Source organism: Eretmochelys imbricata, chromosome 1 (genome assembly GCF_965152235.1).
Source record: "Eretmochelys imbricata isolate rEreImb1 chromosome 1, rEreImb1.hap1, whole genome shotgun sequence".
Lineage (NCBI taxonomy): Eukaryota > Metazoa > Chordata > Testudines > Cheloniidae > Eretmochelys > Eretmochelys imbricata.
This window is the reverse complement of record NC_135572.1, coordinates 259,205,310-259,219,604: the sequence shown is the minus strand read 5'-3', so window position 1 is coordinate 259,219,604 and position 14,295 is coordinate 259,205,310. Positions and strand designations below refer to the sequence as shown.

Sequence of the window (14,295 nt, the reverse complement as noted above, 5' to 3'; positions counted from 1 at the left end):
TTTAATAACATTATTAATACATTAACAAAGTTTCTATAAAGTAAGACACGTTGGTGCTAAAGTACATCTGGAGGAATTCCAAGTCCTTTACAAAACCACATACAAAAAATGGCAGTTGTAAGGTAAAGGTAACGTTGACTACATGTCTAAATATCAAGAGGTAATAAGTATTACTTTTTTTAAAAAAAAGTCTCAAGATATACACATTTTAAACCATTTGTACAAAAAACCTCTATAAATTTCTCTCTTATGTACAAAAATAGCTTAATATATCCCCAAACTGGTTAGGATAGATACAAATAGATTTTCTTATAATAAAAAATTCACAAAAAAGGACTGGAAGCATTCAATGATGAAAATGGTAGAAAAAAGTCAAAGTGATAGGGGGAGGGGTGACTTTAGAGGGTTCTTTGAGTACAGCATAGTTTAATTTCAAAATCTCCACAAACATTAGGAAACTAATTGTGGCCATAGCGTAATGAACACCAGTCTTTCAGGGCTAAAACTGTACGAGGAGGGGATGGGGTGGGGAAGAGCCCCTCTCTATGTTGAGGCTAGGCAGTGCTCTTCCCTAGAGGGATAGGATGACACTTGTTTTTGAGGACACATGCTTCATCCTGCCGTGGTCCTCGCAGCTTTCAAATCCATCTTGGTCTTGTGAAACTGACCGGAGTGCAAAGGCAGTGAGTGCTTCGGTGTTCTTGGAGAGGCGATACAAACTCCTCGTGTGCTATGTATTTTCCCTTCCGCGGCGGGGGCGAAATGCGTTTTGTTTTTTGTTTTTGCAACACTCCTGGAACAAACAAGAGAGAGGAAGAGAGAGAGAGAGAGAGAGAGAGAGAGAGAGAGTCAGCGTCAAGGTAGCTCTTAGGTACAACCAGCTGCAAGATCTAGGCGGGGGGGAATTCTGCTCATCTGCAGCTTCATCAGTGTTCACTGAGCCCTTCCCAGGGCTGCACAGCCCCCCCCCCTTCCCCAATACCATCCCCAGGCTGGGGATCCCGGCAATAAAGGATCCCCCCGGCTGCTAGGGAGCGCCCCGAGAAGGGCTCCCGCAGAAGCCAGACCCACCTGCTGCAGCCAGAGCTCAGAACCAGTTGGTGAAGTCCAGCAGCTCCTGCTCTTCGGGGCTCAGCGGGTCGTAGGACCCTTCGTCGGAGGAATAGGAGGAGACGGGGGAGCCCGCCATGGAGTTCATGTCATGGGAGTAGCTGGGGGAGATGGTGGGGGACAGCACCCCGGCCTGGAAGGCGGCGCTGACGGCGTCGTGCTCGTCCAGCAGCTGCTGCAGGGCTCGGATGTACTCGACGGCCGAGCGCAGCGTCTCCACTTTGCTCATCTTCTTGTTGGCCGCCCCGTTGGGGACGTGCTCCCTGAGGGTGGCGAAGCCCAGGTTCACCAGCTTCACCCGGTTCCTCTCCCGCTCGTTCCGCCGCGCCACGGCCGCCGGCTGCTGCTGCGGGAGGCTGTAGCCGAAGCCGCTGAAGTTGAGCCGCCTCTTGCAGCGCATCAGCTCCGGGGAGGACGAGCGCTGCCGCTTGAGGGGCTTGGGCGCCGCCGCCTTGCTGCCCGGCGAGGGCTGGCCGCCGGCCGGGCTGAGCGGCGGCGGCGGCGGCGGCGGCACGCTCTGGGCGGCGGCGAAGAAGCAGGCGGGCTGCAGGAACTGGCTGGCGCCGCTGTCCATCTTGGCAGGGCTGGCGCTGGCCATTGGCAGCCAGGGGAGAGCGAGCCGGGGCGCGCGGGGCTGGCGGGCGCGCGGCGGCCGGGCTCGCAGGGGGACGGAGAGAGCGCGGCGCTTCCTCCCTCTCTGCCCCCCTCCTCTGCCCCCCTGCGCACCGGGCTGCGGGGAGGCTCGTGGCGCTCGCGTGTGCGCAGCCTGCCTCGCAAAGCCCCCTTTTGCAAGCCAGCGGCTGGGGATTGTGTCTCTTATAAGGGGCGGCCGGGGCTTTGCCGGCCTCTCCCCCTCCGCTCCCCCCCCCCCCAACACACCCACCCACCCACTCCCCCTGCGGGGTCCCCCCACCCCCTCCCCACACGCTCTGCACCTTGCGCCGTCCACGCTCCCCGGCTTTGCAGTGAGTGGCCGCGGGCCGGGGAGCGCGGCCGCCTTTTCAACGCGGGGGGTGGGGAGTGGGGGGGGGGAGAGAAAAAACCCACAACACACGGGGCGCCCCGCACACACGCGCTGGCCCCGGCCCGGCCCCGCCTCCGCTCGAAACAGCCCCCCCTCCCCACCCCTTCCCGCAAGGCCTCCAATTCATTCACCCGCCTCTCCCCTCCAGCCCTACCCCTCCCGGGTTTGTTGTTGCAAGTGCGTGCGCCAGGCGCGTGCCGCTCTCCCAGCCGCTGAATAAACAACCGGGCTGGGGAAGGAGCTGCGGGGGGGGGGGGGGGGGGGGGTTGGGAAGAGACCCAGAGGCTGTAGCAAGCGCTGATGGGCTGGGGGATGTAGCCAAGCCTCGGGGTTGAGGGCGCACAGGCAGCAGGGGAGGTCTTTCTGGGACCAGCCCCAAACCCAAGCAGAAGGGGAGGCAGGCAGCTCGGGGAGAGCTCACCCAGCCCGGCAAGGTGCCCAAGCTACGAGCTGGCACACAGGCTTGGTCTCCTGGCGAAGCAGGGGACGCATTACCGTGTTCAAACTCAGGGTTAAAGCGGCGGCTGCAGTGGGGGCGGGAAAACGCAGGGCAGATCTAGCAGCATCGGGGACCCATAAATAGAGACATTTGGTGGAGGGAGAGAGGGGCGCGTCTTTGGACGCCACTGAAATATACTAGACTTTAGGAGAGAGGCGGTTTTGGAGGGGGAAAGAAGAAAGGCAGGTGGAAAGCCCGATCCCGAGAGATGCTGAGCACCCGCGACTTTCCTGGAGCGCAGTGAAAGTCCAAGGTCGCTGAGCACCTCAGGAGTTGGACCTGCAGTCTGGAAACTTATCAGTGTTTTGCTAAAGAAATAAGGAGGAAGTCTTGGCGTGGATGTGTCCTTTGCTCTGCACAGAGATGCTGATAGTGTCCCTGCAGAAAAAAAAGGGGCCTTGCAAGCGATATTAGAGAATTGTGGGGGGGATGGAAGAGGGCCCCGGGGTGGGAGTGGGGGGGAATAAACACAAAGAGAGAGTTAACACTTCCTAGCCTGCTGGATTAGGAAGTGATTGGCTTGTTTAGGTCTTCGGGTAAAGTCAAGGTGCCTGATCATATTTCTTTAATTTACAGGGTATTGTGAGACTTAAGTCAGTAATGTTTGTCAAACACTTTGTTTATTTATTAATATCTGCATTACAGTAGCACGCTGAGGCCCCAAACAAGGTCTGGGTTCCATTGTGTTATGTGCTGTACAAACACATTGTCAAAGAGAGTACCTGCCCTGAGGAGCGTACAGTTTAAAGCCCCTTTCAGGAAAGCATCACTGTTCAGGACAGCATTTAATCCCATGCATAAATCCCATTAAAGTCCATGGGAGTTAAGCAATTGCTCAAAATTAAGCACATGTTTAAGTGCTTTCCTGAGTTGGGACATAAATAGACAGGAGAGAGAAAGGACTGGAGACAAAACTTTTTATTGGCTGTAACTTACAGATGAGGAACTGAAGCACAGAGAATTTAGATGGCTTGTAGAGAACCTGTCTCTGCCAGAACCAGGGACTGCACCAGATCTCCTAGATGTACTAGTCCAGTGTGGTATGTACAAGACCACCCTTTCTCTCTGTTTTGAGATGGTTGGGTGAAAAGGTGCTATAAGTGCTAACTATTAATTCTTATTTTATTATGATGATAGTACAAGACCTACGATTTTTTAAAAAAAATTGCAACAATAAAATTTGCAGGTTAAAAAGAAGTTATTCTAAGATACCCCTCTGAACCAGGGTGTTTGCCGGTGGGAACCAGCCAGGGAAGGAGCATTAGCTCTGTCCAGCAAGGAGAGCACCTGAAAAATTACTCCCCAATAGTTACCGTATTGAAACTCCCATTGAAGTCAATGGGAGTTTTGATACTGACTTCATTGATAGCCAGAACACTGTTAATCATAGAAATAAGACATGGAAAAAAGTCATTAAATAATCCAATCCATTTTCCCTTCCAGTGCAGGATTGTTCTCTACCATAGATTATCTATTGTTTTGTCCAGCCGAGTTTTAAAAGTGCCAGGCATTTGTGTTGATGGTGGGACATTTTCATATAAGATTTATTTTTAAAAATCAGTTTATGAATCAGACTAATCAATTTGTGAAAAATATATGCTAAAGAGCTTTCCTCATTCTGCTGGCAATGTTTGGCTAAATAATAAATATAAGTAGCAATACTATGCTTTTCACTCAGATAGCATCTTTCCTTTGCAGATCTCAAAGTGTTTTGCAAGCTTCATAATACTTCTGTGAAGTAGCTATAACGTTACCAGTTTGAGAAGTAGATAAGGAGACTTGTCCAGACAGAGTCAGTGGCCAGGAAGAAAATCCTAGGCCTGTCCTACACAGGGGAAATGTCCCCCAAGATTGTAATTGGTTTTTAAAATGGTTCAGCTAACCCTCTTCTGAAACCAGTTGGAGACATAGCCTAGACCTGCTTTTAGCAGCCTGAATTGGTTTTAGTTGATCCAATTTCAAAACCACATGGTTCAGATTACCTGGAGCCCGGTCTGCTCTGTGGCTCCAATTGGATTTTAAATTGCTTTAAGCTGATGGAGATAGTTCAACTGACATTTCTTCAGTGTAGGCCAGGTTCCTGTATCTTATCTCCTTGTTCCCTGCCCTCAACCACTAGAGCACACTCTGACTTGGATGGGTTGAAAGTATAGAAGAGCATAACCCCAGTCTAGTGGTTTTCTGGTAGGATACTGCTACTGCAGTGGAGACTGGTTTGCTTTTGGTTCAGGCTCAGACTCCAAATAAAAAGTGTTGCCTGCAGTTTGGACGTTTCACTGGAGGCATTCATATGTTTATGAAGACATGGCCTGCCACTGATTTAACTGAAAATACCCAGCTAAACAGAAATCACTATGGATATTATTGAAAAAGCTGGGTCTTTAATGGTCCTGAATTCTGATCCACCTATGACTCTTGCCACCTGTCCCAGACAGCATGAGGATAATGGCTTCATGGCTTTTCTTGGACAAATTAGTCAGTGCCTTTGTGCCTACTAGATGTTTCCATGAAGTTATTGGTTTAGTTTCCTCCAGGTTTTAGGTTTTTAATCTCTGCTCTCTCAAAATAATGGCCCCTCTATGTTATGTCTTCACCTCTCTTTGTAAAAAGAAAAGGAGTACTTGTGGGACCTTAGAGACTAACCAATTTATTTGAGCATAAATAAATTGGTTAGTCTCTGAGGTGCCACAAGTACTCCTTTTCGCGAATACAGACTAACACGGCTGTTACTCTGAAACCTCTCTTTGTAAATAGTCTACTTATTTTATGTGTGAAACTCTGATTGTACATCTGCTGCAAAAGCAAGCACTGGATATAGATGAAGGGATTTTTTTTCTCCAGTCCCTTACACCGGTTTACCTTAGCGTGACTCCACTAAAGTCAATGGGTGAAATTCTGTCTCCATTGAAGTCAGTGGCAAAACTCCCATTGACTTCAGTGAGGTCAGGATATCAGCCAATACCTTTACACCCACACTAAAGCCAGTTATCTGAATGGAGGAAATGGCTCAAAAAGTTGAACTGAAAATAAGTATAGCTCTATTGTTTGAAAGACTCTGATGCACTCTGACAGGCTTTTTATTAAAAACAAAACAAAACTAAAACTAAAAATTCAGCTCAGCTTCATGTACTTTTTATTTATACTTTCCCGTTGTTGCTGCTGAACAATTTATGGGTAAACATGGACATTTTCACACTGGATTAGACTAGTCCAGTATCCTGCCTCAAATAGAGATAAACATCACATGCTTCAGAGAAAGGTACAAAAAGCCCTATAATGGGACTATTATGTAAAAATCTGCCCATGGGGAAAGTTCTTCTGAAACCCTTGGTTAGCTTATGCCAAAAAGCAGGAGGGTTGATATCCTTTATTTTTTTTATCATTACGTGAGCGTTCATATTGTCTATATAAATCAGTGGTTTTTAAAATTTGTTAATTTGCGAACTCCTAAAAATTTTTGAATGGAGGTGAAGACCCCTTTGGAAATGACTCCATGGGATCAGTGTGTAAGCTCTTCATGTCTTCCCTAAATGGGGCTGTTAGGCATTACCATGGTTACATCAATAAATAATTATTAATAGTAATAAATAATGAATGCTATCTCGTGACAGTAAATTCCACATGTTAATTATGTATAGTGTAATAATCCTTTGATCAGTTCTGAATTTATTGCCTTAAATTTCATTGTATGTCCCTTTGCCCTTATGAGAAAGATAAAGAGGTCTGCCCAAAAGATCTCCTGTATGTCATATTAATTATTTTATGTATCTTGGTCATGTATACTCTTATTAATCTTTTCTCTGATTAGTCTTAATCTTTCATCCTCTCCACATATGGAAGATGAAATAGGGTAACCAGACCTGGACCCATTGTTCAAGCAGAGGATATACAAATGACCTATACAATGGCATTATATTCTTTTGGTTTTAATTTTCTGTGTAATTAGAAACTTTTCTCTTCAGTAATTAGCTTTCCAGTTGATTCATTCAATGATGTCATAATCCAATGTTCCTGATATCAGAATTCAGTACAAGGAAAGAAGTCCTGACATCAGGAGCCCTGTATTGTGCCATTACAGAAGGAAGAGAACTCTGGTTGTGAAAGAGAGAGCTTCCACTTACACACACACTTTTTGGAAAGTAGCAATAACAGGACAGGAAATAGAGGAAAAAACAAAATGACAGTTTAATAGAGGTTCAATGAAATATATATTCCTTAAATGTGTATTATCAACTTATTTAGAGGCTATAAACTATAACGAAAATAAAGGATAACCCTATTGTCTTCTCACTATAGCTTAATGATAAGAGCAGCCACATACCTACTTGTTAGCCCAAAAAGTGATTCTTTTGGAGTGGATCATTGTAAAAGGTAGCATGGAAGATGTTAACGACCAATAAACATCACAATGTATAATCGTGAACCTATTCAGAAATGGACGGGGCACGAATGCTTAGGTCCCATCTTACACGAGTCTCAGAGAGAGAGAGAGAAGGTCGTCAAATTAGCTGTATTAAAAAGATGCAGATCATAAATGCAACCCTTGTAGCTTTTGTCCCGCTTTAGACCAGTCCTGACTGGGAGGCGGAAGTGGAGGTAAATGCATATTGTCAGAGTATTTTATCTCGACACAGATGAAGGCAGCTAGAAATCCTAGTGGTTGAACTAGTGAGGCAATATAGACGGATAAACAGGTGTGCAGCAATAGACTCTGGGAGCTGGAGTTCTATTCCTGACATACTCTGTTAACATAAGGTAAACATGGGGGGGGGGGGTGTTGGTGTTACCGATATTGCTTTCCCAGGCTGCATGTTTACAGTGCCAGGTTAACATAACTACCTGTTTCCTAAATAAATAAATGATACAAAGTCGTCTTGAAGCAGCAGAAGGAAAAAAACCCCGTTACTCCAGTGTTTATGGTTTTGAAAGGTGACCCAGTGGGCCTTACTCAATTCTTTCTTCACTTTACGTTTTGCCTGGGATAGGACTGCAGGCGTCAGTGTTGCAGTGCAATGACATCTAGGAGCATGTTTCGCGGTATCATTTTCAGTTCACCTAGTTATATTAGACCCCGGGCCCTTTTCGTGTCTCCTTGCTATTCAGAGAGATGATGGAATGTGCTGATTGCCCTACCGTATCTCCAGGTAGTGGGGGGGGGGAGGGAAATAACCCTCAAAAAGCAGTCCCAAATTTGTGCCAGGGCTGTCCCAGCACCTCTAGATGTGGCAATTCCTAGCCCCACACCTCTGGGTTGGCTGCATCAGTTATGAATGTAAAGACATTTCCTGAGCCCTGGCACCTATTGCAATGGCTTGAGCCCTTACATCTCTTTCCGTACAAATGAAGCACTATCAAAAACCTTGTTGAAATATTGCAAGCTAGCTCCCGGGTATCCGACTAACTTGATGGTAAAAACGTAATACTAATAAGGCGCAGCCTCTTCTGTAAGCCTCAGAATTAGAGCCCCACCCGTCAGTTTTATAAGGATGGGAAAGTACCTGGAAAAGATGGGTAGTGCACGAGATACTGTTGAAGAGCTCCAGTGGAAAGCCCACTGTTTCCATCTTGACAAGGGTTGTGGTGTACGCAGTTAATAGCACACCTGACCCACAAAACAAACTTGCGCTTGCCACGAGAGAGTGGGAAAAGGTCTTGATCAGAACACATCTCGTGACTACACCAGTCCCGGGCTGTCTCTATGGAAAAAAACCAAAACAAAACCCGACTTTTAAAATACTATGTCCAACATTGGGCCGTATAATAGTCTATTGTCTACTTCCCAATCAAGTCACTTACCAGCGTAAGGTATCTATTGATGCTGGATGTATAGATAATGAATATTTGTTGCAAGGTGTCCCCCGCCCCGTTATGCAGTCGCCCCGCACCTGCAGTTAAGAGTTCTTAGAGTTCTTATTTCTCACATAATGATAAATATCCCTTTCACTGGTTTTTTTAAAAAATCTTGAACTGTCATTATTTTATTGTTGCGTGCTTTTTTCTTTTTCTTTTTCTTTCTTTCTTTTTTTTTTTTTTGTAAATTACAGCTACACTCAGGAGTTCTTTTGAAGCCCCCCTCCCTCTTTACTTTTCTAAGCTTTTTTTAAAAAGGCCCATTTACGTTATGATTAAATACAGTCTTGGATAAGCATAACGAAAGTCGTTAATCTATATAGATCTTCAAAGAATCAATATATTCCGAACTTTTGTAGGATTTGTTACACTCCATTTTGTTACAGTAGGCTAGCTCGTCTGGGTCTGGGCACATGTGTTCCTCCCCCTCCCCCAAAGAGTGAAAATAAAGTAAAAGGTCTTTCATGGTAAACAAAACCAGCTTATTCTCCACATAGAACACATGAATAGCTGGAAAAAAACTTACAATAAATGGTGCATTTTTTTCTCTGCTGGGTATAGCATTCAAGATCAGTCCAGTATTCAAGAAGCAGTCCATTTTTTGCTCAGCAAGAGAGTTTAGAAAAGAAGCGTGGGGTCTATTCAAGGATCTTTTCCCCCTTCACAATTGCTGGGCTTTATGAAACCTATCTTCCATGCCTTGTCAGAGTATTTCTGGGGACCAATTAGTGCTTTGTTGCAAGGCTTCTTTGCTGAATCTTTGAGCAGCAAGAAAAAGCTCTCTTGAGTCTCCCCTTATTTTGACTATTTCAGTCATTACTCAGTGTAATAATTAATATGACAACTGGACGCTGAAGTTTGTATAGAAACACCTCGGCTGCAGGAGAGAGCGTGCAGTGGGTGGTAACAAGCTACAGATCAGACCGAGAAGCCACACACACAAAAAGAGAAAAGAAAGAAAGAAAGAAAGAAAGAAAGAAAGAAAGAAAGAAAGAAAGAAAGAAAGAAAGAAAGAAAGAAAGAAAGAAAGAAAGAAAGAAAGAAAGAAAGAAAGAAAAATAAATAGTTGGCACAACCCGAAGAAACATAAAACAGACTGGAAAGAAAAAACACAATTAGGAGGAGGGGGGACACAGAGAGGTTAACTTATTTTGAAACAGTTTTCTGGATCAGACACTATGTGCATCTAATTTCCAAATATTGTTAGTCTCATCACACAGAAAAGAGAGATTTCTTATGATCGGTCATGTTTAAGGCTATTTCTATACACCTTGGAGGTGTCCTTTAGTAACAGTTTAACCCTATGGAAGGAGGTTTGCTGGCTTTGAGTGTTGAAGAACTGGCCATTCCAAACCACGTTAGAGACTAATACCCCATACTGCAAGTCTGAAGAGTCCTCTCCTGTAAAATCTGCCAGAAAAGGAATAAAGTGTGTGCACTCTGCTCGCTGAAAGTAAAGACCAACAAGGATGTTTGCGTCTAGGGACGTTACTGGGATCTTCCAGGAATATTTACTGGAATGGCCCCCTTCTCGACTTTACAGACATTTCTTGGGCTGCCAATTAAAAAAAGTCTCCGTGTTTCTCGAACCATTAGGGCATAATAAATAATTAGAGGTTTTAAGCATATTAGATACAGCTCATGCTAATGAACTACGTCGGATCTCATACTAACCTGAAGTGACAGTTTGCATATAAGGCGGGGGGGGGGGGGACACTACCAAGTTTTTCGAGTCTTCCCTCCTGTGAAAGCACAAGCGCTATGGATGTCTACACTGCAGTTTTGCAACCCCCCTCCCTTTTAATTTCCGCACACTTTGGGGTGGTTTTAGTTCATAAACCCCTGTTATTATATCACAAACATCCAGCTTTCCCCTCCCCCCCATCACCGTTTGTGGTCTGTAAGGAGATGAAGGGCAAGGCCGCTCACTGAAGGCACCGAGGTGAGGATGAGACATATTAGATATTATTGCCCGTGCGTTTTCCTTTCTCCTGGCTTGAAAATATTGCAACGTCTTCTTGATCCGTCAGTTCCCAGGCTGCGGTGCAGAGTCACGCTTGAAGTCACTGGCACAAAACAGCTGGGGGTGGGGGGGTGTCTATATTCAGCCCCTGATTTGGTTGCCCCCACCGCACACACTCACACACACACACACTCGATCCACATTTCCGAGGACATGGAAAAGGATAGGGGCAGTTTGCCGAATTAGCTGAGGTCAGTCGTGTGTCTCCATTGTGTGGCCACGTGTCCCGTGTCCATCAGGAGCTCCCGAAGCCCAGCGCAGCCCGACTCCCGGCAGCACGGAACGGGAGCATCAATCAATCCCCCAGGTTCTCCCTGTTATTCCCCAGATGTCAGCGACTGATGCGGAAATATTGACTCTCCCTGCAGGTTGGAAGCAACTGTGTACAAACTAACACTTAACCTCTGTACCTTGGGCTGAGTTCAGTCCAGCTGAGAGCTCGTTAACCCTTCAGTATGTGAAGGTCACGCTATACTCTCTTTCAGCAGGATGTAGGTGAATAGTGGGTGGAAAGGGTTTATTCCAAGATACAGGATTCGATTTGGTCTCAACCTGTACTCAGGTAAAACTGCCCTTGAAGTCAGGGGTAGGAGTTTTGCCCGGCCCCACTGTATGTATGTGTGCAAAATGGTTTGTGATGATGGCCTATTATACATTCATATGGAATAGGAGTTATATTGCCACCCTTAACCTTAGATATAACGGGCCAACTCCATGCCCATCTATGGCACCGTCCCAGCAATCAGTAATGATGTTAATTATGAGGAATAAATAATACATTTGCCCCTTGAGTGGGTCCGTTGAAGCCAGTGGACTTGCACCAATCACTTTGGCTCACTGGTTCTAATTCACTTTTAAAAGGCTGATTCTTTAGTTAAAACGAAGCCCTATGCAAGCTAGAAGGAGGAAGGCAGACAGGTTCCTTTAGCTCCCAGGGTACTGTGGTTGTCCAGGAGAGGGCATCGTCTCCGCATTTCAGATGTGCCGAGAGAACTTGTGTTTTATAACTTCCTCAATAGCTAATGATCTTTGCCTCCTCTGAGCATTGCATTGATTCTCCTTCTCAGTCAGGTTGTTAAAAACGATTACATCTCTTTAAAAGAGAGTCATCAGTAAGTGGCAAAGACAGAATAATTTGTGTATTGACTAAATACCTGGAGAGAGACAGCGCTAAGACGTTGCTATGCTCCAATCTCTCCTTTTATTGACTCAATTAACTAGAGTGGAGAGAGAGGCAGGTGCTGATCCAGGTGCAGAGGAACTGAAATTCCCTGTAGTAACTGCTAACCTTCCATTGATTAATTGTGTTGCTGGAGTTTGAGCCCCCACCTTCTCTCCAGTTGTAATGATTTCTAAATCTTGCATAAAAAATACAAATATGCAAAGTCAGTGATCTTATGAGGCCAGAGCGCCACCTATCGACCAGCTGTAGCATTGTGAGAGGTAAAAAGGTACGTTGACACAGAGATATATTCAGGCACTGCTTTTGCAGAGGGCTTATCTTGGGACTGAAATTTGATTCAGATACATTATATGTATTTCTTTAGTGTTTACTTAGTTTAACTCTAGCACCTTTAAATACTTGGTTTGGCTTGTTCCATCACATAGTGACGGTAGCAGAGGATGGGACAGTCAAATGCATGATGAAACAGTCTTTAGCTACACTAAATCGGCAAGGAGTTTTCAAGTAAAGACAGACAGATGATTTGCCTTGGGGAATTAGGGGAGTCCGAACATTTTGGAGGGGAGTCAGCTAAGGAAAGGGGTGGAGTAGTTCTGTGAAGGATGGCAGGAATTCAGCTGAGCCTTCTCAGAGAACAGCAGGAAGATAGTTCTGTTACATCTCCAAGAAAGGGAATTAGTTTTCTTGGAAGATATTTTAATTTATCTTAATGGAACTTTTCAGAATTTTTTTGCCACTAGGGGAATCTCCCTCTCCTTCCCACTGATTCTTCAAACTGTCTGGGATGTGCTGAATAGGCAAGAAAAGGGGTAGACTCTTGGAGAATATTATGGAACAGTACAGATTTTGATAGATATATCCCAGGTCCTACAAGTTGATGTGATTCCTAGGTAAATTCATGCCTCCGCAAAGGCACTAGGAGGGATCTTTATCCCAAGATAAGGGGGGAGTCTGAAATCCACTACTGGCAAGGGGACCCCCCCCCCCCCACACACACACTTGATACCTATTACCTGTTTTCTCCTAGAAATTGTTTTTTGCAACCATATCACCTTTAGAGGTCCTGGCTGACTTAGCAGACAGATAGATCCAGAGGGCTTGTGGCAACAGGCTGATGATACTAATATTATGATTTATATTATGGTAGCTACTAAAGACCCCAAAAGACACAGAGGCCATTTTATTCTAGGTAATAATAATAAATAATAATTAATATCTAGTTTTTATACAGTGCTTTTCATCAGTTGATCTCAAAGTGTTTTACAAGGGAGGTCAGTATCATTTTCACCACATGGTATATATACATATGCAGCATCTCTGTTTCAAAGAGCTTAGGGTATTCATATACAAAATAGACAAAGAGTGGGAGGGGTTACAAAAGTAATTACAAAGATTCTGCATGAATGATTTTTAGCCTTGCCACTGCTGTATGGGTAGCATAAGAGGAAGGCCTCAGAAAGAAGAAAAGATAGGAGAAGAGAATAGAAGTAGGACAAGACTGAAGGCATATGGGAACACAAAAGAGAAGGAAAGGGACAGGACAAAAGAAGGGGAAGAATCATAGGTGGCTGGTGAAAATATTCTATTTTGGGGCTGAGCCTGCCCCTCACTCACCCTACACTGGTGGCTTGTGCCCCATGGGCCAGGACTGACTCCTTGCTTGGGCCTGTTGGCTCTCACGGCCTCAGAAGATGCGCGCATCCATGCACAATCAGATACTTACATCCTTGACACTCCCCCTTCCTCCCTCTGGCACCACTGGAGGTGGTTCCTCAGGATACACCTTTCTCTGGGACCCCTTCTTCTCCAAAACCCCTCAGGATCTCCCTCTTCCCCAGGATTCCCCTTCTTCCCCCCACTATCTCCCCAAGATCTTTCCCCTTCCATGGGACTCCCCTTCTCCCCAATCCGCTCAGGATACCCCCTCCCCGGGACTCTCCGTCCTCTAAATCACCTCAGGATCCTCCTCCCCCCTCCCAGGATACCCCTTTTCTTCCCTGACAATCCCTTAAGCATTCCCCCTTCAATGGGATTCCCCTTCTCCCCCCCACCCCCAATCCCCTCAGGATCTTCCTCTTTCCGTGGGAATCCCCTTCCCCCACAATTTCCTGAGGATCCATCCTCCTCTGGGACTCCCTTTCTCTCCCCCACAATCCCCTTAGGATACCCGCTCTGCCAGGACTCTTCCTTTCCCTCCACAATCACCTCAGGATCCCTCCTCCCCAGGGCTTCCTCTTCTCCCCTGACAATCCCCTCAGGATCCTCCGGGATATGTCTTTACCCCCACCATCTCAGGATTTCCCCTGTGCCTGTGCTGACCACAGCTGTGGTGGTATCACATGGTGAGAGGGGCACTCTATTTAACCCCGATCCTGCAGGTTGCAGCACATTGGTGGAGTCTCACTGCCTTCATTGAGGCTCTTTTTGGGTGCATGGGCATGTAACAAATTGCAGAATCAGGACCTCAGATCATTTAGGTATATAGGTCAAAATCAACATCATCAAAATGCACCTGAATATTGCTCCTGTTTTCTTGTGTAGGGCCCTGGCTCTGCAGCATTCCCTCATCCCCCATTCTCGTCCTTTCCCAGATTGGTCTTGTGCTG

The 14,295-nt window shown here is 45.9% G+C and overlaps 1 protein-coding gene across 1 annotated transcript; it reads right to left on the bottom strand.

Moving 5' to 3' along the window:
* Positions 1-1,087: 1,087 nt before the first annotated feature.
* ASCL1 (achaete-scute family bHLH transcription factor 1) lies at positions 1,088-1,708 on the bottom strand. Its single transcript, XM_077807541.1, has one exon. The coding sequence runs from the start codon at positions 1,706-1,708 to the stop codon at positions 1,088-1,090; it is 621 nt and encodes a 206-aa protein (XP_077663667.1).
* Positions 1,709-14,295: the final 12,587 nt, after the last annotated feature.

What these genes read in the sequence shown, in the direction of transcription:
- ASCL1 (XM_077807541.1), bottom strand. Translation starts at nt 1,708, where the DNA reads ATGGCCAGCGCCAGCCCTGCCAAGATGGACAGCGGCGCCAGCCAGTTC.